Source organism: Uloborus diversus, chromosome 7 (genome assembly GCF_026930045.1).
Source record: "Uloborus diversus isolate 005 chromosome 7, Udiv.v.3.1, whole genome shotgun sequence".
NCBI classification, from domain to species: Eukaryota; Metazoa; Arthropoda; class Arachnida; order Araneae; family Uloboridae; genus Uloborus; species Uloborus diversus.
In genome coordinates, this window is record NC_072737.1 from 67,865,488 (window position 1) to 67,893,328 (window position 27,841).

General features: G+C 32.0%; 1 protein-coding gene across 1 annotated transcript in view; it reads left to right on the forward strand.

Annotated features, from left to right (window-relative positions):
• LOC129226723 (mutS protein homolog 4-like) overlaps positions 1–27,041 on the forward strand; it is a 70,119-nt gene extending 43,078 nt beyond the window's left edge. Inside the window, exons 17-23 of the mRNA XM_054861352.1 lie at positions 3,238–3,405; positions 9,901–9,973; positions 11,694–11,758; positions 18,079–18,149; positions 20,041–20,141; positions 21,604–21,695; positions 26,754–27,041. Of these exons, the coding sequence (XP_054717327.1) occupies positions 3,238–3,405; positions 9,901–9,973; positions 11,694–11,758; positions 18,079–18,149; positions 20,041–20,141; positions 21,604–21,695; positions 26,754–26,906 (723 nt within the window). The 3' untranslated portion in view covers positions 26,907–27,041. The remainder of the gene's footprint in view (positions 1–3,237; positions 3,406–9,900; positions 9,974–11,693; positions 11,759–18,078; positions 18,150–20,040; positions 20,142–21,603; positions 21,696–26,753) is intronic.
• The last annotated feature ends 800 nt before the right edge of the window (positions 27,042–27,841 follow it).

Genomic DNA, 27,841 nt, shown 5'->3' on the forward strand with positions numbered 1-27,841 from the left:
TCCAACAGCTTATCATAACCAACTTTTTTTCTTAACAGTAAGTTAAATCTTTTTTAACCCACGACACACAAAGGAAGGGTTTAAATAAGTTTGACACATCTGTATCTCTGTGTGTGTATCTGTGTCTGTCTGTGGCACTCTAGTGCCTAAACGGATGGACCAATTTTGGGGAAAAAAATAAAATAAAAAGTAGAGTTGATCAAGACTGCTGGGGGGGGGGGGGGGTTGCGTCTTCGAATGACATTAATAAAGATATTAATTAAAAACCTCTAAAAGGTTTTTTACAGTGAAAACATATTTAATTTTGAAAAATTTAGTACCAGAATAAAAAGTATTTTTTTTCTGCGCCTGATAGAATGTGCTTGGAGCTTCCACGTTGCATAGAATTTAAGTTATAACGCATTCTAAAGCAGATTTTAAATGCAGCTAAGCCTTTATTCATGCGATTGGTAACCGAATTCATTGTTGCCTGACAAGGAAACTAAAAGCAATGATTTAAAACTTTTATCTGTTGCCAATTTATATTTGTTAACGAATAAAATACTTGTAGTTTATTTTAGTAGTTTAAGACTTTTTAAGGGATTTGCAATTTTCGATCTTAATTGTACATTTAAGACACAATCGTTTTTTTTTTAAATTTTTAACTAGCTGCATTGCTCGGCTTTGTAAAGTGTACCTCGAAAATATAAGTTATGTCAAGTGACGCATGTTCTGTTCAACAATTGGGCTTCAATTAGATTTAAAAAATACTCTCAAATTTCTCGTTAAAATAATCATTCTCGAAGAAAGAAAATGGCAAATCAAAAATTCCTGATTAAATTAAATGCATCCCTCCATAAATACAACTAAAATCCTTTTTAAAAAAAAGAAAGAAGATAAATCGCCAAGTAATAATCAAAAGGGGAAATTTTTACCTCAAAACAAAAACAAAATTTTATTTAGTCCCAGCCAAGAAAAAAATGTGGCAACTTCTGAAAGTTAATTTAAAATGAGATCGCGCAAACGATGGTTTTCCAATATGAAAATGGAGTTCTATTAAGGCTTAAAAGTGCTCTTTATTTTTTTCCTGGTGATTTTACAGCCTTTTTTTTTTGGAATTTGTATAAACTAAGTAAACTCTATGGGTATTTTTCAGGGGCTTTCAAATGGGACCTGAATTAAAGAAATCGGATACTTATTTTGGGTAGAAAGAGCCATTTAATACCATTTTCAGCCTTTAAAATAAAAAATTCGAACAGTTCAGTTCTTTTTTGACATTTGAAAAAACCCCTACGTTCCTTCTGGGGGTCCTAAGTACTTCCCTGCCACATTTGATCCAGATCCGACAAAAACTGTGGATTTGTATTGGGAACATACACTTATTTTTTGGTTTATTTATATAGATTTTATTTCTTACTTTGGGCATACGTATTGAAATAATTACACATTTAGTTTATTACACTTTTATCTATCACTGATTGAAAATTATTTTTTTAACCTCTAGAACCTAACCCTTATTTCAACACTAATGTTAGGTATTAATTTACGCGGGATTCTCATGAAATGTTACCCCTGTGTAAACCAAGGATCTATTGTGCTTTTTTTAACAAGACAACTCCTCTGCTCATACCTCAAGCTACACAAAGATCTGGTTTCAAGTCGTTGAAGTGTATTTTTTGAGCTAAGCTGCTAAAAGGCCCTTCATCAATCCAAATGAGAACTTATGGGACAGATTACTGCGAGATATTTATGAAAACGGGAAATGTTACGAGAATAAAGATGAACCGAAGAAAGCCATCTTATGCTCTTGGGAGAATCTTCCAAACAATGCTTTAAAGATATTATTGTAGTCTACAACTTAAAGATTGATTAAAATCAGGGAGAAAAAAAAGCAATTTCACTGATTATTAGCTTTATTTCAGCATTAAGCCTAATGTGGCCTTATACTTTTGGCCAACATCTTCTTTATTTTCAATGCAAACGCATGTTTTTTAAGTAATAATAATAATTTCTTCAGGATACTTTTCTACAAATTATCTTAAGTACGCTACATGTTTTCAAATATTTTCTTTTCACAACCAATGGTACTGTTTTTATTTAATACTTCTTACATTTTTCTTATGGTCTTGTATTTTTGTCCAGCATGGTATATGTGTGCATATAAAGTAGTGCAATTGAATTTAAAAAGGTAACATTGCTCTCAATCATCAATACTTAAAGATACAATTTAAAGCATGGTTTGAAAAATTAAAACACATGTAACAATCAGGGCCGGCTCTAGTAGTTTTGCTGCCCTAGGCGGTATTGACAAGTGCTGCCCCCTTGACATTTAATGAATATATATCTACATATATATATCTATATATATATATATATATATATATATATATATATATATATATATATATATATATATATATATATATATATATATATAAATAAAATAAACATATTATTAAAGTGCTTAAAATTAAAGTGAGTTTCTAGTTAAGTTCCAAACTGAGTTTTGCATATCCAATCACTGGTACACACTTTAAATTATCTTTTTTAAAATTATAGTAGTGCAATTTAGTGCACGAATGACTGAAAAAGATGTTAATATTTTTAAAAGATATTTAAATCATGCAATTTTCCGCATCTAAAATTAAATTTATAGTTCAATTCCGAACTATATTTTGCACATCCAAGCACTGGTACACACTCTAAATTCTTTTTTTTTAGCATTAAAGCAGTGAATCTTATGGTGCTGAAACAGATATTCTTACTTTAAAAAAAAAATGTTTCAAATTCGAAATTTGCCGCCCCTAAAATCTGCCACCCTAGGCGGCCGCCTACCCCAGGAGCCGGGCCTGGCAAACAATGACAATTTTTGTTGAATGAACAAGTAGCATTTTTAAAAGTAAACTAAAATGTATGGGCATTAATAGTGAATACAATAACTGAAAGATCAAGAGTAAAAAGAAAATGTTTGAATAAAAGTATTCTCTGAAAAGTAAGACAGGAACCAAGACGGATAGACATATATCTATCTCACAACCACCGACTTTTCTTTTTAAACAATAAAAAATACTTTAATTTATTGTTTGTAAATTCATTCAGTTTCTTATTCTAGGCATGCTTAAAGTAATTTTAATCAGAAACTTATCCTGCTGATAAATTGGCTGATTATAAATGATTCATCTTGAGGCCGATTACTGCTGATTAATTAATGCATTCCTGATTTCAAGTTAACTTGTTGCATTGTATTTTCATCATTAGAGTGGAAAAACAACTTACTTGAAGCAAATTGCAATACTGCAAATCATGGCTCAAATGGGTTCTTATGTACCTGCCGAGTTTGCCTCTTTCCGCCTCACAGATCAAATCTTATCTCGAATGGGAAGTAATGATGACATTGAAAAAAATTGTTCTTCTCTAATGGTGCAGGTAAGTAAGTTAAACATGTTGTAACTTTAAAATATGGTGTCCCCTTGTGTTACAGTTAAATATCCAAAAAAATATTATTATGAAAATCTGGGGTTTGTTTTAAAAACAAAATCATTTAATTGCATTTTTTGTTACTTTTTTGAGGTTTGATGCTTTACGTTATTGATGAACTTACTTTTATTAGTTAAAAATGTTTCATCACTTGTAAAACGTATGCTATGTATGTGGACATAGAAGATTATATGATAAGTAGTTTAAACTATGGAGTAAGAAGATAAATAGACAGATTAATTAGAATTTGCAATACTAGTGTCTTAATTTTGTTTTGTAAAACTTTTTATTTGTATTAATTTTTAAAGAATATTTCATATATATATATATATATATAATATATATATATATATATATATATATATATATATATATATATATATATATATATATATATATATATATATATATATATATATATATATATATATATATATATAAATATATATATATATATATATATATATATATATATATATATATATATATATATTTTTTTTTTTTTTAATCTGCTGAATTAGGGTATTGGTGTAGAATTTTTTTCATTGAATCTCTTGGCTTGATGAAATCATTGAGATGGTATCATTGATAATGTATTCTCCAATTGTTCGAGGGAGCATATCCCTTATTTTCATTAGGCAATAGAGGTTCTTATAGGTCAAAATTTACGAAAGTGCCATTTTGGTGCTTGAGCACAAGCTGAAAAAGTTAGTGGGTGGCAAAGTTTTGGGGAGGATTCCCAACAAAGTTGTACTTAAAAATGCAGTGAATTCATTACTGGAAAAACTTGGTCTGCCTCGAACTGGCTCATGATGTTTATTATATACTTTGAAATGTAACATTTGTAACCAGCTTTTTTGTGATAACATTATTGCAGACCCTGACCCCGAAGAGTTCCTATTTTTCCTACTTTTTCCTACTTTTTAGAACTCTTTCCTTATTTTCCTACTTTTTCCTTTCTTTTCCTACTTTTTCTTTCTTTAGTATAGCACTTCTAATTAATCATTTTTTCTTATTTTTACAATGCCGCACCGATATTTTTCTGCATGTTTCAATTTTAAAAAGCAAAAGAAACAAGAAAATCCTAAGTTTTTAATTCACTGATGACAGTAATTTCTGTAAGGAACACTGCGGCGTCTGCGTGTTTAAAAGTTAAATATTGGTAAGTGACTTTTATGCCGTTGCGGCGTTTATGATCGACCTTTCTTTTTATTGCCCCGACTTCAGTCCTACTTTTTAACGAAAAAATAAAGAAACAGATACTGGCCCATTCTGATGCAATTATATATTATTTACCCCCTCAATTAGAAGCTTTAATTAAAGTAAACGGCCGACTTTCCAAAAAGTGCAGGAAAAGCCAGATTTCCTATTTGCCAATTTTTTGTGTAATTGATTACAAGTGAAATGGAGCTCTATTTAAACAGAAGGGCAATGAAAAACCATAAAAGGAACGAAGGAAGCAAAAATTGAAAAACCTGTACACTGTACATATTTTATTGATGTTAGTACAAAATAAGAGGCACAGATAACAGAAATTCGCAAAAACGGATCACTTCAAAAATAATCGCAGAAAACAAACTTTTTCATACATAAATATGATTATTGTTCATTCTAAATCGTAAACATGATAATAAAATTTATAAAATTTAATTTTCTTTCCTTGCAAAAAGTGTATTTGCAAGAAAAAAACAAACAAACAAAAAAAAAAAAAAAACACGGCAAAACGTTCTTTATTTTTGGAGAAAAACCTGAAATTAATTTAAATGCGAGATTCAGTTTTTATTTCTTTACATTTTTAAAAGTTGGGGCACACAAGCAAATATGTACTGTATTTTTTTTATTTTTAATGGGTATTTTCCACTCTGATATATCATCAATATCGAGGAGTTGCTCATAATTTTTATGTGCTGCCTTTATGGCAATGCTGCATTTCGGAACATATAAAAATTTTTCATACTCTTACTCTTTTCGGGGGTGCGGGGCAATTATACCGATGTGACGTATCTACTGTAAGTTATTGTACTCAGGGGCACCTGATCAAAGGGTGGGGGGGTGAAAGAGATGTATGCTGGCATTTGATACCAGATGCTCCCCCCCCCCCCACTCTCAATTTCGTGAACAATTTCCGAATGAATATTTTTGTCGTATGATGAGGATCAAACGAAACTACATGTCTTCGTTTTTATGCACAGAGAAACATTAGTAACTGATCTTTGACTTTGATAAAAATGTTATGTTTACCATGCATGTATTTTTCCTTTTTTTTCCAGTGACAAATTTTGGAACAAAAAAGAGGTAAAAAATCATCAGACCAATAAAACAATATTCATGGAATACACCGCCAGCTCAGTCATTTCCAGCCGAGGACTGCAGTTTCGTGCTTATTAGCACTCATCAGCCCGGCATAGGAAAGTGACTGAGCTGGAGATGGAAAACCTCTTAAGGAAGCCAAGAGTGCGAAACAAACTAGTAGCTAATACAGGATTAGCAGACCAGACGAGTGACTGAAGCAATGGTTCGGTTCAACTCGAAGATTGAACGCGAGGCAAGCGCGCCTTGCCTCGTTAATTAGCACAAAACTGCAGTCCTCGGCTGGAAATGACTGAGCTGGCGGTGTATTCCATGTATTTCTGCTTTAGCCCTGGCTAATGGGCGGTAATTTACTGAATAAAACAATATTCGTTTTTATTGCTTGATTCAAATTAAAACTGGCCCGTCATTCTGATTTTCCCCCGGGGGTGGCTAGCAAAGGATGTATACTGAATGCAAATTTTATCTGAAAACAACAAAAACCGCACAAACTTGTATAGTTAAGCATTATTTTGCCAAAGCCAGTGAGGGGAGAAAGTGACCCCACTGACACCCCATAAATGACGTGCCTGAAACAAAAATTTATGTTGAATGCTAAAAGTACACAACATAATACAAACCCTATAGTTTACTTATTTCGTTATTTATTTAGTTTAATCATTTTATTATAAACTAGTATTGAACCATATACGATTCGTGTCAATCACGCGGGCAATTGTTTGGACAACGACAGGACAGCCACTGCAGTCTCGAGGGTGTCAACTACAAAAGGAAAGAAGAAATAGAAAAATTGGTGCTCCCCCTCATTGAAATTTTTATCGCCAAGCATTTGGCGACATTGACATAAGGCCCTGCATTGATATGTCTTTGGTATTCGAAATTGGAAAAAGTAGTGGGTTTCCATAATGAACTTTTGGCGTCTAAACCGACGTCACCAGTGTTTACGAATACGAAACCGAAATTCAAAATAGTAGTCGCAAAGTATCCATCCACACAAGATGTCCATCATTTTTAACACTTTTTGTAAAAACTCATACAAATCAAATGCAGAAAAAGGAATTTGAATGAAAGTTTTAATTTTGGTATTTTTAAGATTTTATTTCTTACTAGCAAAAATACCCGGCGTTGCCTGGGTCAGTAATAATTATTAGAAAAAATCGTTACTTGCTTTTGTTTTCTGTTTTAAGTGAAAGAATTTAAAACACATCTTTTTGACGTGATTAAAAATCGAGTTTCTTCCTTACCCATAAAACTAAAATAGCAATAAGTATAAAGAACAAAGTAATATTGATTTAGAAACGAAAGCACTATATTTAAGCATATACAAATTTAAAAAACATGAAATTAATCTTCTCATATTTAAAAAGATTAATCTGTTGATACTTTTTTTTAACATGGAGTCTAAAACCTTCTATGTATGGCTAATGAAGTACGAAGTGATTAAAAAAAAGTAGCTGCGCTCGTATTCCCCTTATACTTGCTTTAGTTATTTCGGGAAATTTCAATCATTGTAGCTCTTGGTGCAATTTTACCGAATTTGCGAAAGTCGTTTCGGGTACCTTCGATGATGCTCCCCCATTCTTTCCTAACTTTGTAAAACGATATGATATTAATTTTCGTTACAGAGATATCGTCGCTAGATGCTGAGTTATTTTTGGTCACCATAAAATGGCGCTAAACAGTTTCATCCGAAATGTTACCAAAATAAGTAATACAATTTGGTGATTGTTTGAAATTGTGCAAAAAGGAAAATTAATGGAAGTTTTTGTGCTGTTTATGGATTTGCCTAATTTAGTTGCTGGATTATTTAACACAGTAAAAAAGGTCTTTTGAAAGTTCTTTGATTGGCGATATTTTGTTTACATGGTGAAAGCTGAGAAACATTATGACGTAATCTTCGGCTTCAAAAACAGCAACGTTGAAAAAACTGCCAAATGCATCAGCTACGGAAATCTTTCTGCAAAAATTTTGGCGATCTGCTGGTTGTTTGGATAATGAGTAAGTGTTCAATCAGCATAAATAATAATAAAAACCATTAATTACATTAAAGTTCCGTTTAAATGGAAAATCATCAGCCAAATCATGTATTATTTGCCAATCTTGTGCAAAAATCTTACTTCAAGATTTGACTTGAGAAAAGCCTTGAACAATAACGAAAAGCAAAGAAAGTCAACAATACAACTATCGACAGGGAGTTGAGATGATACACTAAATACTGTATTGAGTTGAGGAAAGCCTTCGAACATGGATCTAAAAAGCTCATAACTCGTTTTTTATTCTACTTAGAAATTTCGAACAGGTGCCATCTTCAGCAGAAAAATCAAAGCTTTCGATGGACATATAATGTAAATATGTGCAAGTATTTTTTCATCCCAATATTAGAGAATTTATACAAAAATTGTGTTTTATTGCCCCCCTATGGGGGTTTTGCCCCCCATAACGGGACGAAAACTACCCTATGTGTTATTCTGATGCATAAGCTATATTATTGTAAAGTTTCATCAAAATCCGTTCAGTAGTTTTTGCGTGAAAGAGTAACAAACATCCATCCATACATCCATACATCCATACAGACAAACTTTCGCATGTATAATATTAGTAAGATTTTATGTCCCATATTTAAGAACAAATTTATTTTAGTTCTGCATCTTCTGTCTTTTTCCTTTTTCTTCAAATTCAAACACCTGCCCCTGTTTATGCAAGAATGCATGTCAGCTGCTGATTATTTTTAACTAAAACTAATTTAATATTTGCTTTGCTTTTTGTATCATAGTTTATGACAACAGGAGCTGAAAGTGTTAGTATTTTCAAATGATAAATGGATGCTCTCGAAGGAATGTTTTCGTTTTTGAAAAATCTTTGACAAAAATGGTTTTATTGCACCAAAATAAGAGTTTTATTATTATTGTTTTTTTTTTTTTTTAAATTTTATTATATTGTTGAAAAGTGTTTCTTTGTTTTGGATTTTATTTTCATATATCTTTGTTTCCACCAGTTTATTTTTCATACTGATGATTGTCAGCTTGTTTCTTTCATTTTGTTTTTGCGATTCGGCCTTTCATTAAAGGTCTTTAATTGAAATATTATTGAAGTATTAAAGGTCTTTAATACTTCAAAAGTACTGTTAGTTTATTTTTGGAACAGTTTTAAATCAAAAATAGTGTTAGTTTATTTTACATTAGAAATAAAATTTACTCTAAATTTGTTTCCTTTTGACGTGTATGTAGTCCCATCTCTTCCTATTTTTTCCTACTTTTTTAAGCGATTTTTTTCCTACTTTTCCTACTTTTTCAATTTTTGATTCCTTATTTCCTACTTTTTCCCCCCAAAAAACCACTTCGGGGTCTGTTATTGTAATTATGAGCAAGAAAATAGTCTCACAAATAATTAAGAATGTCTAGTTGAGTAACTATAATGCAATATTTGTAGACTAATGTCCAGACGATACTCATGCTGACCAATTTACGATTAACAATTATTTTTCAAACTTTGATGTTTGTCTAAAGAGGAAAGTGGACATAATTAAGAAAAAAAAGCTCACACGTAAAAGGTCAAACTAAATCTAACGATCAAACGTGTTGAAAAATAAGAATTGCCATTTTCTTAACCCAGTGCCATAGCTGCAGAGAACTCAAAACAGCAGATAACATCCCACACTCAACTTAACCTAAATGCAGTTTTAAGAATGTAAAGAACATTTAGCAATTGATTACACTGCTTAATATATTACAATATTCTCTATTTTGCCTTTTATTATGTGTAAGCTTTGGTAAAATAATGCAAGATTGAGAAAATAAACCCAAATGAATGATGAAAAAGTGTATCTGTATGAAAATAAAAATTTGTTTGGGAAGAAACTGGAGTTAGATAATGAATTAAAAATGCTCTACCTAGGGAGGGTCAGTTGTCTCTTTCTACCCCTCTGGTCTATGTTGGTATGTGTATACCATTTTTCTTTAGTACCTTTTGTTTCATTTTGTTGTATAAATAGGCTTTCTCACATGAAATACACAGAATTTCTTTGTTTTATTTTGCTATTATTGCTTGATCTTGACTTGTACAAATGTTCACCACCTTAATTTATGAGTTAAATTAAAATGTATTCTATAGTGCAGCTTTTTCCTTTCTTTTCAGATGAAGGAAGCAAATTATATTGTTCAGCAAGCCACAGATAAATCATTGATCATTATAGATGAACTCGGAAGAGGTAATGTATGAAGTTTAATTTATGTGTGACTGAATTGAGGAGTTTCTTTCAAAACAAATCACTTTGCTTTGAAACTTTTACAGAGTAATACCAAAATGTTTTACACAAAGAAAAACATTATAATATTTATTTTTATGTATAGTAATATTAGACATAAAATCATAGGCTTGCAGATGTGATTCTAAAACAAAATGTTATGTTCTTTGAAATGCATCCAGAAATATATGTATTTAGTTCTTTAATAGCATTTAAATTCCTGAATTTATATTATGAATGTATTTTTTTTATAGTTGATAGATATTATTCATGATTTTAAATCAAAAGAAATGAAATGTATTTGTAAGAAATCTTTCTTATTGTCATGCTATGACCATTAGAAGAAACAAAGAAAATTTCTATTTTCTTTTTGAAATATCTTATGGGAAATTGAAATTGTAAAATACCTCTGGCTTTCTAAGTATAAGGTTCAATATTTCGCTCATTTGGAAAAAAAAGTGCCACAATACAAAATTTTTATTATTATTTATTTATTTTATTTTTTGCTTAAAGGGCTTCAAATGACGTTATATTCTTTGGAAAAAAATGGCAGGTTTTTTGTTCTAATATTAACCACTAGAGAGCACAGGAAATTTACTTTTCGTTCAGCAAATTTCCTGAAGAGTTAAACTTTAAACGCTTCTCCTGTAAAATTTTATTTCTTCGTACTGTGGCATTCTTCTTCCAAATGAGTGATTTATGCTGATTTGAGGCTAATGCATAATTTATTAAATAAGCATTAAAATTGAGTCATATTATGAAAAGTGAGAAATCTACATTGCGATCATGTACATTTGTGTTTGAATTAGAAACCAACAACTAAGGTAAAATCATAAAAATAAATTTTCTTCAAATTATCTGAACAAGTTGTTTGAAAAATGTTTCTCATTGATTTTTATTTTTTTCTATATCTAGTATATAGAAGAAAGTATTGGATTCGTGCAAATTTTCAAATTTCAGTGGATTCGAACGTTTTGAGGTGTGCTGAGTCCATTTCGACCATTTTTGGAAAATGTCTGTCTATGTGTGTGTGACCAGTTTTTTATGGCCACTCTACAGCAAAAACTACCGCATAAAATCGAACAAAATTTGGCGTAAACATGTGCGCCTATGTGAACTTGTGCTCATTGGTTTTTGGTGCGAATTTCTCCAAGGGGGGTGGAGCAATGGGACGTTTCTTGAGTTATGTGTGCTTGCTATTCCCCAGGAAGTAACTGGCGGAATGAAACAAAATTTGTTTCATATGTTTCCCCCAACAGGTACAGGTGCTGATTCAATTTTGATGTCAATAGCTCAAACGGGGGTTGAGCTATAGAACGTTTTTTGTCTTCAATTGTGATGGCTGTATCTCAAGAAATAATGAACGGAATCAAACAAAAATTTATTGACAAGTAGCCCTTAGAGGGTATAACAGCTGATTCTGTTTTCGCAAAAGCAGCTGAAAAGAGGGTGGCGCAATCGAACGTTTTTTTTCCCATTATGAGTGCCTTATCTCAAGAAGTAATGCTACGTTCTGGATGAAATTTGGAATAAATGTGAATCCATATGTAAATAGGCGTTGGTTAAAATTCATTGAAATCATTAACAAAAACTATTTTGAATTGCAACTATAATATGCCTTTTAACCGATTATGATACTTCAAATTAATTCATAATTTTAGTAAAATTATCTTGAGTTTTGCAGGTACAAATATAGAAGAAGGATGTGGCTTAGCATATGCTATATGTGAAGCACTTTTGGAAACAAAGGTATGTATTTTAGTGGTATCTTTTGTAAAAAAATGTGTTTTAACGGAACTTCAGTGATAAGATTCATTCTCCACATAACTAATATTTCTCAGAACCTAGGAGAGTGTTTCAAGCAAATATATATTCATATTGTCATTTCTCTAAAAGTCTTAAGATTGTGCTAAAATTTTGTCGGTGTTTCTAAAGCAATCAGAAAACTTTACAGGTAGTTTCCTGTAAAGTACCTGTTACTTTAACCTTTTACCTGTTTAAGGTAGTACCTGTTTAAGAGAATTTATAGGACCCTTCACAAAGGAGACAAAACAAACTTTTCACAAGATATTTAATCTGACAAATTGACATTTCACAAAATGTTTCATTATATTTCATTGTAGACTCCTCAGTTTACCGTGCCCATTAAAAAATATCAAACCTGTTGCCTCCAAATGGATTCCAACCGCTAACATCCTTAAAAGTTAGCATTAGTATTTATTACGCTTTATCTTAGGTATATGAAGGTTTTGGAAAATTAAATTGATCTAAATCGTTGATAAGGACATTTGTGATAAGGTTTGATTTCAGAAGTCAGGAAATCCAAAACATCTTGCACAAACTCAAGGATTTTTTCCCTTTATTTTCACTGCCTATTGAGAAAATATGCTGCTACTGTCCAACCACGGATTGTATGGAATTCTCAAATGTCCAGATCAGACGAATCTATGTGAATAAGGGGGAAAAGTAAAAATTTGATGCTCGTATTCTGCTCATTTGAATGAGACTCTGCTTCTGCAAAAACTGAAATCGGTAAAAAAATAATCGATTCGTCCATTTCCGGCTGTAAAACGTATGTTTGTCTTTCCATACAATCCGTGCTCAGACAGTATGTCAGTTATAGGCTGATTCCACCCTCACGTGTGGGACAATTAGACTAATTTTTTTTCTGACATTTATGTATGTATACGACTTATTTAGGGCTAAAAGTTGGAAATTTGTTCACCTTGTGAAAGTACTTGACTTAAGTGATTTATTCAACAAAAAAGCTTTTGCGTAACACCTTTGTTAATTTTAAATGAGGTATTGCTGTGAATCGTGGGGCAAGCATTTAATCTGGATCTGCGTATTCGCAGTGGAGGGAGGGGAGTACATTTTTAAGGGGTCCAACTGCCCAAGAAATTGAAGAAAACAAACTTTATTGGTGGGGGGGGGGGGGGCAAAATTAATAATTCTCCGAGCCTGATTTGGACATGAGTTTCATTTGATTCCATAAGTAACAACAACCCATTTTTCACATTTTCGTTCTTCATTGAAAATCAATTCTGTTTATTTTTTTTATTCAAGTATGTAAGTTTCTTCCGAAAGGCAGTGGTTCACACACATGGAAGCTTGATATTCCTTGAATGGTTCTTGTTTTTTCCCGGGGATATTTATTTCGCAATCTTTACTTTCCCAATGTTGAATGTTTTTGTGCTTCATGTGAGTTTTAAAGCAAAATCTTAAGCATATTTAACTATGTGCTTTTTGTTCTTACTCATTATTTTTTGGCAAACAAGTCTCTTCACATTACCTCATGTCGTCAACTAACAACTCTTTCATGGGAAGTAGCAAAATACTTCCAGGTAAAAAGTTTTTCTTCATGTTTTTATTGTAAACATACAAATCAATTTTACTATGTACTCAGAGCAAGGTTCACTACAATTTTATTTCTTTATTTGGTATATTCCAAAATTAATTCTTTTTCTGTCTCGGCCATATTTTTTAAAAAATCGGAATTTTCAATGTCATCTTTTACCGCTTCTCTTTCTTTAACCCTGGACATTCTTTTACTATTCTCTTTTTGAAAATCTAGGATTCCTCTCATGTTCTGGAACTTGTTGATGGCATTTTTATATTCTGAAAGAAAAATTAAGTGTAAATGTGAAAACAAACAAAGTATTTATACAAAATCTGATATTAAAAAGTAAATGTTGAAAAAATAATTATCACCATCATTTAATCCTATTTGATAATTTAAAAAAATGATTTTGTGAAAGATATTTTTATTTTCATAACCATAAAAATACCTCTCTCGAAGAAAGAAAAGATTACAAGTGAAAGTCCTGAACGCGGCGTCGCACGTCCGACAACCATTAATTATCTTATAACTTACTAAATTGAAAATTTTAAAAATATTTTCAGAAATATTTATAAATGATGTTCTTATCAGACATCATTTCAAGTTTTAATTATTAGTTTAGTATCAATTTCAAAGCTTGATCTTATTCTGTCACATGTGGGACATGAATTTATGACAACTTTAAGTATGAGGGTCGATCCAGAAAAAAGATTCCCATCAATTTCACAAAAAGATAAAAATTTTTATTCTCATAGAAATTTACATCGTTGGAAATATAAAACTTTCCTCTTTTTCTGCATAATCATCGCCATTTTTTTCTACACATTTTTGTAGACTGATATTGGGATACAGATATTGGAGCACATAGAACTCCACCGCCAAACCATTGAGGAAGCATTCAACCGCTTCTTTGACTTCATGGTCACAACGGAAGCATTGGCCACTTAAGTATTCCTTTAACTTAAGGAACAAGTGATAATTGCTGGGCGGGAGGTCAGGACTGTAAGGTGGATGGAGCATGACAGTCCACGCCAAGTTTGTCAAAAGTTCCTGGATTTTGTGTGTTCTCAGTGAAGCAGCGTTATACCAGCTGTCAGTCATCCTCGCCGGCGGTTCTGAATAGCTCGCCTGAGTTTTCTTAGTGTTGCACAATAACTGTCTCAGTTGATCGTTGGGGAAGTTAAAGGAACACGTGAGTGACGAAGTCAAAGAAGAGGTTATACGTTTTCTCAATGGTTTGGAGGCAGAGTTCTATGATATTGGGATTTAGAAAATGAAGCGCTGTCTACAAGAATGTGTAGAAAAAGATGGCGAGTATGTTGAAATATAGAGGAAAGTTTCATTCTTCCAACAATGTTGATTTCTATGAGAATAAAAAATTTGGCTGTTTGTAAAATTGATGGTGACCTTATTTCTGAACCGATACTTGTAGTTTCAAAGTAACTTGCACTGCATGAAAATGCAGGCCTATCGTTTGAGCTATCAGGGGAGGGGGAGAGGGGCAATTGACCCCCTTTGGCATTTTGCACATATTTTGATGTTTTTTTCTCTATAAAATGCATTGAGTATTTGCCCCTTTGCCATCCTCCCCCCCCCCCCCCCCCCCCCACCACCACTGGAAAACTTTAAAATGATGGGAGCCTGGTAAAATCCTTAAAGTGATGCATTTTATGAAAAAGATTTTTTTAATTCTAACAGCAGAATTATCTGAATGAATATGAAAACAAAGTAAGCTTACTTTTAAATGAACATGTTTCAACAGCACAAATTTCAGCTGATGGCAGTTATGTTCAAATCCCTGTTGCCACTCAAAAAATAAATGCTGGAAAAGTACACGAACTATGTAGCTTATGTCACTTATGAAATAATTTTGTTTTCTGGTGTGAATTGTGCTGTTTTCCGTAGTCCTATTATAATTATGAATTATTGCAAAAATTCGCCAAATTTTTTGTTCTTTTTTTGAAAATTCATTATCTTTTCACATCTTTTTTATTAATATTTTTAGTAGTTAAAACTAGCTTCAGCTTAATTTAATATTCAGAAATTTTTGTTCTGCTTAAAAATCACAATATTCTTGAGGGGAGGGGATAGAGTTGAAAAGCAAATTAGTTGGGTTTGGTAATAAAATATTTTAGTATACTACTCCTTTCAAATCCATAAAAATGTTGGTAGTCAGAAGAACTGAACGCAGAGAAAACTTTTTTGAAAATTAAAAACGTTAGAAAAATATTAATAAATAATTTGAAAGTTAAGATACAAAAGACTTTTAAAAATATAAAAATGAAAGTACATTGTGTAGTTTTTTAATTTTCTTAGATAACATTGGGAAATGTGGAAAAGAAAACTTACTAAAATTACTTACTTACTAAAAATAGTTATTGATGCAAAGATGGTTTTCCATTCTCAATGAGCCACAGAGCCACATGGGTCAACTTCTGGAACCGTTGGTTCAGCACCACTGTACTACTAGATTGAAAGAAAATCTTAATATAGAAAAATGACAAAGGGAGTTCTAGAAAAGGAGTTAACTAGAAAAATGAACTTGATTTACAAATTTGCGTAAGTGACAAAAATATTAATGAGTTTAAAAAAAATGAATATTAGGTTTAGAAAAGAGAGTGCAAAATGTCTGAAAAAAATATTTTAGTTCAAACATAATGGAATGTAACATAGGAACTGCTCAATTGCAAAATCTCAGAACTGTTTAGCTTTGAAAGTGAAAGAGAACTAATTTTGAAAAGGGAACTGCAAAAGTACATTCTTGATTTTTTTTAAAAAGAAATTAATTTCAATATAAATCATTTATCTGAAATGTAGCGGTCAAAAAAAATTATTGAATTGTGTTTCGTTCAAAAAAAAAAAAAAAGTATAACATAAATCAAAATATAAAATCAGAGCTGACTTCAATAGCAGATGCTAATTTTTTGTCATATAAATGAGGAGAAAATAAAAAAATTTTGAAAAAAAAAAAAAAAAAAAATAGAACCGTCTTCAAAATTGCTCTAAAAAGTGAAAAATAATTTTATTCTTTAAAAACCATCGATAATACTTTTAAACATAATTTTTAAAGTTGGCGCAAAAACAAAAAGTAAAATCCAGTGAAACCATGCTTTGTTCAGATTTTTTTCAGAAAATCATCCAAAGTTAGGAACGAAACATTTATATTGTTACTCAAATATGCTGTCATCAATGCAAAATGTATGTGGTAGTGAAGAAACTAGGCCTGGTTAAATTTATAGTTGTAGTTGAGTTATGGTTGTGAATGATCTTATCTATCGTTTTTGCGCCAACTTCAAAAATTATGTTCAAAAGTATTATAGATCATGTTTAAAGAATAAAATTATTTTTCACTTTTTAGAGCAATTTTGAAGTCGGTTCTATTTTTTTTCAAAAATTTTTTTTTATTTCATTCTTTTAAGTGTAAATGTAGGTATTTCAGTAAAAGTAAGAAATTACCATCAGGAAACTTCACCTTTTTTTTCATAAAAATGCTCCATACTAAAAAAAAAAAAAAAAACTTAAGCACGCCATAAACGTTAAGCGATTGGCACTAAAAATTTATCTTTGTTTTCTCTCTGGAAGTATTTTGTGTGTTAATTTAATAACAACTTTTTAAATATTACGTTTTCCCTAACTAATTTGCATTTTACAGCATACAAGTTGCTTGTGATGCAATCCTGTATGGTTGAGGCAAACCTAACTTGGTAGTATTACGAAGGCTAAGCAGATCCTGATCGCTGCAACACCTCGCTTCCAGGTTAGGTGTACCCCCACTATGGAGCAATGACACTGAAGAAACTTGATGCTTGCTTCAGAGAAGCCTTCATTCAAAATTATCATTACAATTACCATTAATGTTACTGTTATATGGCACCATACTTTTATAACAATGGTTTCATATTTAATCCTTTAATAGGGAAATTGCATGAAATTAACTGTTTTTTGCCCATAACTTTTTTTCTAAAGAACAAATATGATCAAACAAAATAATGGGATCTAACTTGAGCCATCTCCTATGCATTAAAAAAAGAATCATCAAAATCGGTTCACTAGGTGAGATGCTGTGAGTGGACAAAAAAAAAAACCATACATAGGGTAGGAACTGATAACGCCTCCTTTTAGAAGTCGGTTAATAAAAACTTACTTCAAAGTTACCTTTAAATGTGAGAGTAACATTAAACATAAGGGTTTTCTCACAGCCTCTTTTATGAGGAGGGGGGGGGGGGTCATACTGGCTATAATAGGATATAAAGAATACAAATTTTCAGTTGGGCAAATCAGTTTTGTCAGAGTAAGCTAACTAAAACTTAACTAAAAGTTTTCTAAACTGTTAGCAAAACGTCCCTAAAAATCCTCTTAAGATTTGAAAAAGTATGCTGTTACGCCTGGAGAGTAGACACTTTTGTTTTGTCAATGTGAATATTAGATGAATGAGGCTGACAAAGGTATTAACTGGAGGGGGAGGGGGAGCAAACAAAATCTAGAAAAAAAGCCGAAAAGTGAACGGGCTAAGCTGGTTTTCATAGATTTAATTTAAAAAAGCAAGTAAGCTTTTAAGTTGTGTATTATTTCTATTCAAAAATGTTATTAAGTGCTGAATTAATAAGGAAAATTAGCTGCTTTAATTCTATGTACAACTACAATGAAGAAAAGTCTTATAGTCTAACGTTACTTTTCATTCATAATTTTTGTATGCATGCTTCTTAAACTTACAACTTTTGCTTTTCAGGCTTTCACTTTATGTGCTACACATTTTTCAGAACTTGTCCAGCTATTTTCAGTTTATCCAAATGCTCAAAAGTATGCATATTTTAAATATGTTTTTTCTAGACATTATAGAAGTGATATAAATATTTCTCTTTGATCAGTGTCGAACTGTACCATGAACCATGAAGTACATCAATTGAGAACTGTCCAATTTACGACAATTTACAGTCTGACCACCGATTAGATAGAAAGGCAAACATCCAGTTTACAGGCGGAAATGGATGCATTTGTTATTTTTCGGGCATGTCAGCTTTTGCAGATGTATGTTAGCTTCTAAATGAAGCAGAGTCACATTCAAATGCATGTGACTCTTCTTCATTTTGATGAATGATTTGATGAAAATGCATATCAAATCAGGCAGATAGATTCGTCTTAACTGGATGTTTGCCAATTAAATATAATCCGTAGGCATACTGTAACTCTATACTGAAAACAGTTAAAACCAAGTTCAAAAAAATGAGATAAAATTAATTTATTTAAAAAGCTAAACTTGCTTATACATTCCTCCTAAACCTAATGTGTTTTGTAAAGGAAGGATTTTGAAATTGAATTTAAAATTTCTAACACACTTTTAATTTCATATCATACATAGTTACATTTTTGTTCGTTACTTTCAATTGTAATAAATAAATATGTTGAGTTAGAACAATGGTTTAAACAATCATGTTCTAAATTGTCAGAAATTATTTTCCTTTTGTATCGACATTTTGAAAGGTTCTTACTTTTACCACTGTTTTTTGGGCAATATGTTCCCCTCTCTTCTCTGCTTCAAATGGGACATCCAAAGGAATCTGTGTTAGCTTGTTCGGATGGAAAAGATCATTCCAGACCAGTAATTTGTATCCACTTCTGCTTACTGGTTTACATTCACTCTGGAAAAGAAAATTGATATACTTAACTGTACTTCTACTATCATCAAATAAAATTACCCATTTGGATAGAGAGTAGTTTTTGGTTTACATTTATCAATGCAAAGCTCTTAAGATGGGTTATTTTGGTGGCAGTAAATTCTTTTGAAATACTTCTTAAAATTATGTTTTGTGGAAATGTTGCTTATTAAAGTTAGTTATAACACATGAAATACACCGCCAGCTCAGTAAATTCCAGCCGAGGATTGCAGTTTCGTGCTTATTAGCACTCATCAGCCCGGCATAGAAGTGACTGAGCTGAAGGTGGAAAACCTCTTAAGGAAGCCAAGAGTGCCAAACAAACTGGTAGCTAATACAGAATTAGCACTGACCAGACGAGTGACCGAAGCAATGGTTCGGTTCAACTCTAAGATTGCAGGCAAGGCATGGTATATTCAGTAAATTACCGCCCAATAGCCAGGGCTAAAGCAGAAACGCATCGCCAGCTCAGTTCTTTCCATCCGAGGACTGCAGTTTTGTGCTTATTAGCACTCATCAGCCCAGCAGGAGTGACTGAGCTGGAGGTGGAAAACCTCTTAAGGAAGTCAAGATTGACAAACAAACTGCTAGCTAATACAGAATTAGCTTACTGAATATACCTGCCTTGCCTTCAATATTTGAGGTGTACCGAACCATTGCTTCGGTTACTCGTCTGGTCAGTGCTAATTCTGTATTAGCTACCAGTTTGTTTGGCACTCTTGGCTTCTTAAGAGGTTTTCCACCTCCAGCTCAGTCACTCCTATGCCGGGCTGATGAGTGCTAAGAAGCACGAAACTGCAGTCCTCGGCTGGAATTGACTGAGCTGGCAGTGTATTTCATGTATTTCTGCCTTAGCCTTGGCTATAGAGCGAGAACTTACTGAATTAGTTATAACATTTCAATACATTACCTGTTTTGTATTTTAGTTTGTGAAACGCTTCATGGATTTTATAGCATAAAGTTGGCTCTTAAATTCCTTATTCCTATTCAGTTTTTCTTTCTTTTATCTTTAATTCTATTGTTTTGCTTTATTGTAGTTACCATTTCAAAGTAAATTATGACATAAATGAAAATGATGGTTATCTCTGTAGCTTTACATACAGTTTAACTCAAGGACCTTGTAAAGAAAAATACTATGGTAAAGTTTTTTACTTAATTATTAGTTTCAATACAGTGAAGCACCGTTTATATGTTCCTCTTTTATGCGTTTTTTCAAAATTGATCCCTGCAGTGTCATATGCATATTAACGTATATTTACTATACATTTTTTCATTTGTACATTTTTTCATACAGTCCCCTGAAAAACGTATAAACGGTGCTCCACTGTAATGTAATTATTAACTTTAATTACTTTGTATTTCAATTTAATAACCTTTAACCTTCTTGTTTGAATTGAGTCTTTAGCTGTCAGTTGAGAATGGAAAAACATTTGTGAAAAATGAGCGCTCAAAAAATGTAGTTTGAGATTCAAACCTTATTTTTATTAGTTTGAAGTGAAAACCTGCAATAGTGGTTAAAATGTACTACATTCAATTAAAAGGTATTACTAGTTTTTGGTGATTGGTCATTTATTGTTGAATTAGTGATAAAAAAAACCCATCTCGCAACATAAATCTTTACTAATAACAAAGCTGAAAGTCTCTCTGTCTGGATGTCTGAATCTCTGCGCCTGCTTAGACCGTTCGGCTGATTTTCATGAAATTTGGCACAAAGTTAGTTTGTAGCATGGGGGTGTGCACCTCGAAACGATTTTTCGAAAATTCGATTTTGTTCTTTTTCTATTCCAATTTTAGGAACATTTTACCCAGCAAATTATCATAAGATGAAAGAGTAGATTACAAAGTTATCATACCGTGAAACCGTAACATGAGCGAGCAAATGAACATAGCCAATTGGCGAGAAATTCATCATCCATTATTTGCAAATATACAGGCGAACCAAATGTCCTTTTAATTTTCTACTACGGGCAAAGCCGTGCGGTTACAACTAGTTATAGATAAAATTCAATTTGTAGAAGTTAATCTTAAATGAAAATTTGATTTTTTTTACTTGCAACTTTTGATTCAGTTTAGATGCATATAATTTTATCCTAAATGCTATAAACTTTAAGTAGAGATGAGACTGGTCTAAAAAAAAAACTGGGAAATTTGAGGAAAAATATATTTTTTTCTGAATGTGTCTATTCTGGGAAAATTGAAAAATTTTGAAATTTTTAGCAAAAAAATGATGCATTGAGAAATTTATAATGTTTTAATTCTGATCTGATGCATTTTTCTTCAAACATTTTTTTCATGCTTAGTATTCCACCTGAAAACCAACTTTGATGATGCACGTTGCAAGATATTTTAAATGGCCTGTACATAAAAACATTATTTGCTGTTTTTCATACTAGAAATAAAAGTATACACACTATTTATCAACTACTGGAAATGTTTGCGTTGAAAATTTATTACTTGTTCTTAGTTTGAAAATAATATTTTATTTCTTATGAATTAATATGATTAAATTTTAACTCTTATTATTAAATATGATCTTTTGACTGAGTGACTTTGTGTACATATGAAGAAATTTCCTTGTAACAATGTTTCTGTGCATTTAGGCATTAAAATGGCAGAATTTTCGAAAATTCCCTCAACAGTAATTTCAGATGCTAAACAGTTGATTGATGAAACATCTGCAGATGATGAAAATGTAAGTTGATTTTCTTTAGTTTAAATTTTAAAGAAAATTCTTTTAATCATTTTAAAGTAGCCAGTCCCACATCATGTAGCAAAAGTATCCAAACACTATGGATACCTTTGTCATAATGAGCACTTAACATACATTCTAATTCATATTTAATGTGTTCAAAGGAGTTTTTTTAGGGAGAGCAGTAGTATTTAAGCACACGCAGGCAAGGGCGGCACCCATATAGGGGGCCAAGGAGGCTCTAGCCCCCCTTAGAAGTTAGAATTTTCTTGCGTTTAGTACTTTTTTCTTTGCAAAAATGTAAAAATATTTCTTCTCCAGCCATTAATGAATAATTTATTAAGTGTCAAATTTTAGTGACTCTAATCTGTCCTGAAATTGGTTTCCATGGGGAAAAATATACTGCTAAACCATGATTAAAATATTTGAGCCCCCCTTACAATTTTGCATAAGGGCGCCCATGCATGCAGGGATATTTCTAAACTTAATTTTTTCTTTGGGGGGGGGGGGACTTCTAAATTTTCCGAATGAAATTTCAAATTTTACCGAAGGATAAAATATGAGCATTCACACATACCTACATCTAATCCAGAGAGATGTTGTGCATCATAAAAAAAATTGCAATGTTGAAATACTGTCTTCAAATCTGCAAACTGACGTACAAAATTTGGAAAATATGAAAAAGTTTTTAAGGAAATGGGAGTGACTCTGATCTCCCATGCCCTTTATTGGGGTTCCCCTGAGCACACATATTTTCAAACTACAGTTGCATGAGCATAGTATATTTACAGAATCATTTTCAAGATGAAGGAGAGAAAAGGAATGTTTATGAAATCGTTCACACAGAGTTTAAAATGCTGTGTTATCTCGAATGTTTGGATACACATCAGAGCTCATGTTTTACTTGCCCAACATAAGTTAAGTACCTACGTTGAATTCTGAAACACACCTGCATATGATGTTTCTGTAACAGAACTTGGCAGTTTTTGCAGAGCAATCAGATAGGCATACGCCATATATTAGTTTTATTAAAACATTTCAAACGCCTAAAATCTAAGTTGATAAGTGTTTAGTTGAATCTAAAAACTCTAGTTGTTGCATTTGTTTTATTTACAACGCAGTTTATTCTTTAATCTTATTATTTTCAAAAATTTTTTAACTGGCGATAACGATACAAGAAGCAAACGAAATAGTTAAATATCCATGCTTTTTGCTTTCTTAAGCATACATTTCATAAATAAATTTAATCCCACTCAAAATCAATGTAGGCTTAAAGAAATGAACGGAACAAAAGTAAATTGTAAGAAAAGGATTCTTTACCCTTTTTTTTAAACAGAAAAAAAAGACATGGGGGACTCTAGTTTTTCCTCTTAATGTGATAATATATATAGATAGCATGGGCGCCCAGATGCAAAATTTCAAGGGGGGGGGGGATCAGATATTTTTCCTATGATTTAGCAGGCTATTTTCCCCATGTAAACCGATTTCAGTACAGATTCAAGTTACTAAAACTTGACATTTTTAATAATTTAGCCATTAACGGCTGGAAAAGAATGTTTTTCCATTTTTGCAAAGAATAAAGTTCTAAAGCAAGAAAGCTCTAATTTCTAAGGGGGCAGGGGTTGAGCCCCCAATTTCCCCCTTTATGAGGCGCCCATGAGAATACAGTATAACTTTGGTTTAACGATGCCCAACTTAACTATTTCCTCAATTTAATGATACATTTCATTGGTCCGGATTTGACTGCATTGAATGTCTATGCTCCTCCATTTAACGATGTTCTTGGTTAAGCGATAACTTTTTCCATTCCCTTGACAATCGTTAAATCGAGGTTATACTGTAGTTAAGAGCAAGGCCATAGCCCGAAATATATTTTAGAGAGGATCCGTTTCATTAATTTTAGTTTTGAATTTACTACGATGCATGAAGTTCTCGCTCTATAGCCAAGGATAAGGCAGAAATACATGAAATACACCGCCAGCTCAGTCATTTCCAGCCGAGGACTGCAGTTTTGTACTTATTAGCACTCATCAGCCCGGCATAGGAAAGTGACTGAGCTGGAGGTGGAAAACCTCTTAAGGAAGCCAAGAGTGCCAAACAAACTGGTAGCCAATATAGAATTAGTGCAGACCAGACGAGTGACCGAAGCAATGGTTCGGTTCAACTCGAAGATTGAAGGCAAGGCAGGTATATTCAGTAAATTACCGTCCAATAGCCTGAATTTATTACGATGGTTTTTTTTAACAGTCCCATTTTTAAGTGTTGAGTGAATTAACTGTAGGGTAAATTTAGAATTATTTGAAAGAAATTTAGTTGAAAGTGTTAATGTTAATAAAATGTTGGAAAAATGTAAGAACATTTGTTTTAAATTTATTGACTTTTAACCCTGGAACACATTAAAAATTTTCTATGAAGATTACATGAAGTTTGCAGTTAAAATATGACGTTCACAGTTTAGTATATTTCATCAAATTTTATATTTATACATATAGGCAGAGGTATGGCCATTAACGCTGAAATTTTTTCATTATGCACATATTTTTCGAGCTTTTATTGTACACTGTAAAAAATCTCGGAAAACTCTCTGAATATACAAAAAAGTTTTCCGTAATACACAGATTCGTACGCCCTCCGCAGTTTTCTGCTATAATCAAAAACGTTTCCCGTTTAGCAAGAAAGTAAGAGTCGACGCATGCGCAGCTCCCGCGGCAATTTTATAGTCAGCAGTAAATCTAAACTGAAACTTTCGAAAGCACACAATGAAAACAAGTGCTGACTCATGTATGCGAAGTAACACTCATCAAGGGGATTAGTAGAAGTTTTGTTCCTCGCATGAATTCACTGAAGATAATTTTAAAGTCTTATATTTTCTTGCATATGTATCGTCATGAGATTGAATTTGAAGCTATGTCACTTATTTTTAAGTACGAAGTGCAACTTCTCGACGCATGGTCGCGGAAGGAATACAAACTGAAATTAAAAACCAAATAACTGCCGAGAGGACGCCATGTAAATTCGTTGCGTCGCATAACTTGTGTAGGTAATTACTTTTTTCTTGGATACTTTTCTTCTTTCTACCAAATGGGTAATTTTTGTTGGCAGAATTTTATTCTGTCATAAAAATCACCTTTTTTGTGACCAAAGCCTGCAAAAGACCACCACCGACGAATAGGTAAGTCGCTTTGCAACTGTATTACTTTTAAGAGATATCATATAATAGAGTTCATATAAATCTCGTTAAAAAAAACTATTTTCTTCAGTATAATTTTTTCGTTGTGAACTATTGCAATTTGAAAATATTTTACATTACGTAGAACACATATTTAAAGTGCAAGTGTGTCTAGTTTTATTCTGTAAAATTTATGAATTGAAGATTATAAAAAAATTTAAATAGGTGTTATTGTGTACTTTGTTTTTATGTGTCAATCTCAGTTAATATTTGGCTGAACATTTATGTATCAAGCATTATGAATTAAATGTTATAATATGCGAACTGTCAGGTTTGATAGTTCGTCTTTAAGGTTGCATGTTTTCATTCTCTTGTAAACAGCGTAGCTAGATTGTATGAAGTAAAAAAAAAACTATCTCTTGTAATTAGGAACATAGTGCTTCAGTATTATCTAAATGACGATATCTCTTTAAATATTTGCATTAGCGAAACGCTTTAAATTAGTTAAATGTGTATTAATTTTTTTAACAAATAGATACATATATGTATTTAAAAGTGTCTTCATTTTTTTTCGTTTTACGAGCCTCAATTTTACCAAAAGCAAAAAAAAAAAAAAGACTTAATAAAATAATTTTGTATTTTTACACCATATTAAAGTATTTGACTTATAATTTATATGATACTTTGATTTATAATGTATATGATACTTTGATTTATAATGTATATGATGTTGCTTTTTCAAGGGGGGGGGGGGGCGCTTCATAGCATTTTATGGGTGCACCATCACTCTTATGGTGGGGGGGGGGGTATTCTCGTATATATGAAATGGAATAATCATGTAATAGAGTTCAATGTTTTAATAAATAAAATATATAATGCATTTTGCGCACACTGTAAAAATAAAATCAGTAACTTATTTTGAATAAGTATTTATATTTGTGATGAACTGGAAAAGGGCAAGAACAGAAGAATCAACCCGAATGGTTCCAGCAGGGGGACTTGGTGTCATATTTAAATTCATCAATTTCTCTGTTGGTACTTTTCGGTACACTTTGTTCGTCAGAGAAATTGACTTGAGGTGAACGAATTTAGGAACGCGAAGGGTAGGTAAGTCCTGTCAAATTTTATCCGAAGATAAAAGCTATCAAGTTTGATACAAGATATGTTTTTAAGTTCTGCATTAAAAATACAATATGTTGATAGTTTTGTCTTGAAAATATTGAGAGAAAAACTGAAGTTTAAGATTGTTTAACAAACATTCCCCACTTTTCAGAAGGTACCCCCACTCCAATTCCCCGACGATTTTGTGATTAGGAATGAAACTACTAGATTATTTCATAATTTTTCAAAAATTTATAACTGTGCATATGTTATGCTGTTAACCATGCTATTTGTCATTAGAAATTCCAAAAAAAAAAAAATCCACGAATGATTCTAAAATTGCTTGTATTATTGCTCTTAGATATGAAAGAATTGAAACTGATATGGTATGCAATACTATAATAAAGAATTATATTTTAGAAAAAATCACGGAAAAAGGATTCCGAAATTCTCGGAAACGTTTTTGAAAATTGTTTGGAGAATTCCGAAATACTCGGAAACGTTTTCGAAACTTTCATGAACCACAGCTGCACAGAATACTCAGAAACATTTCTGGAAATTACGGAAAGAGGATTCCGAAATACTCAGAAACGTTTCTGGACATTACAGAAAGAGGATTCCGAAATACTCAGAAACGTTTTTGAAACTTTCATGAACCACAGCTGCACGATATACTCAGAAACGTTTCCGGATTTTTTTTACAGTGTATGTAACCTAGAGTTATTAATCCTATTTGAGATGATTTTTTTTTAAAACTTCAATATAGATGTTTATGTTTATTGCTCTTCTAGGCTGAGAAAATAGATCAAAATGATTCTACAAAACAAGATGAAATAAATCTTGCAATTCATCTCATACAAGTAACCCAGGACTCTCTATTGGAAGAACAGCAGTTAAGATGTCACTTAAAAACTTTAAAATCTCAAATTTGTGAACAAAATTAATGCTTAGCAACTTCTAGTTTAACTGAACATTCATGATGTTCCATATTTTGCTCATGCTTGTGTAAAACACTGTTTTCTAAGCATAATGTTGCTGTCATTCTGTTAAATTTTATTGTTAAACATGTCTGATGTTTGTAAAACATGTAATGATATTAAATCTTTTAAAAAATCAATGTTGTTTTGTGATAATTTCAGCAAATTTTCTCTACAAATTAAATCTGTAAAAGCACTTATTTCGTGAGGCTTTAACTTTCGGGAAACCGTCGTAACCGGATACGAACGTTAAAGCTTCGCAAAATAATTTTCATGGCTTATTTTTCAGCTTTCGGTTTTGTTCATAGCTACAGGAAATTTAATAATAAATGACTTGCCTTCGGTAAAAATAAGATAAGATTGAAGTTGTAGTTATGGGATACATTGGCCAGAAACTAAGCTGGGTTATGATAAGATGGTCGCTTCGTGAGCAGCGGTGGCTTTAAGGGGGGGGGGCAGTAGAGATACAATTCAATTATTTCATTTATTATTTTTTAGCTAACCTCTCTATTAAATCCAGGTTTTCAACCGTTATTTAAAAAGAACACAAAACACACACCAGATATTTGAATAGAAGTAGTTTTGGTTGACTCTATTGGTTTTAATGGTGCAAGAACCTTTTTTAATAGGCTATACTGCGCGAAACGATAGTTGAGTATTTTTGTTCTCTAAAGAAGTAATACTCAAGTCAGAGTGGCAGAATACATTTAACACACTGGTTTCCAAGGGCGCCCATATATGGGGGCAAGAGGGGGCTCGAGCCCCCCCCCCCCCTTCGAAATCGGAACTTCCTTGCTTTTAATACTTTTTCTTTGCAAAAATGTAAAAACATTTCTTCTCTAGCCATTAATCAATAAGTTGTTAAAAATGTCAAATTTTAATGACTCGAATCTGTCCTAAAA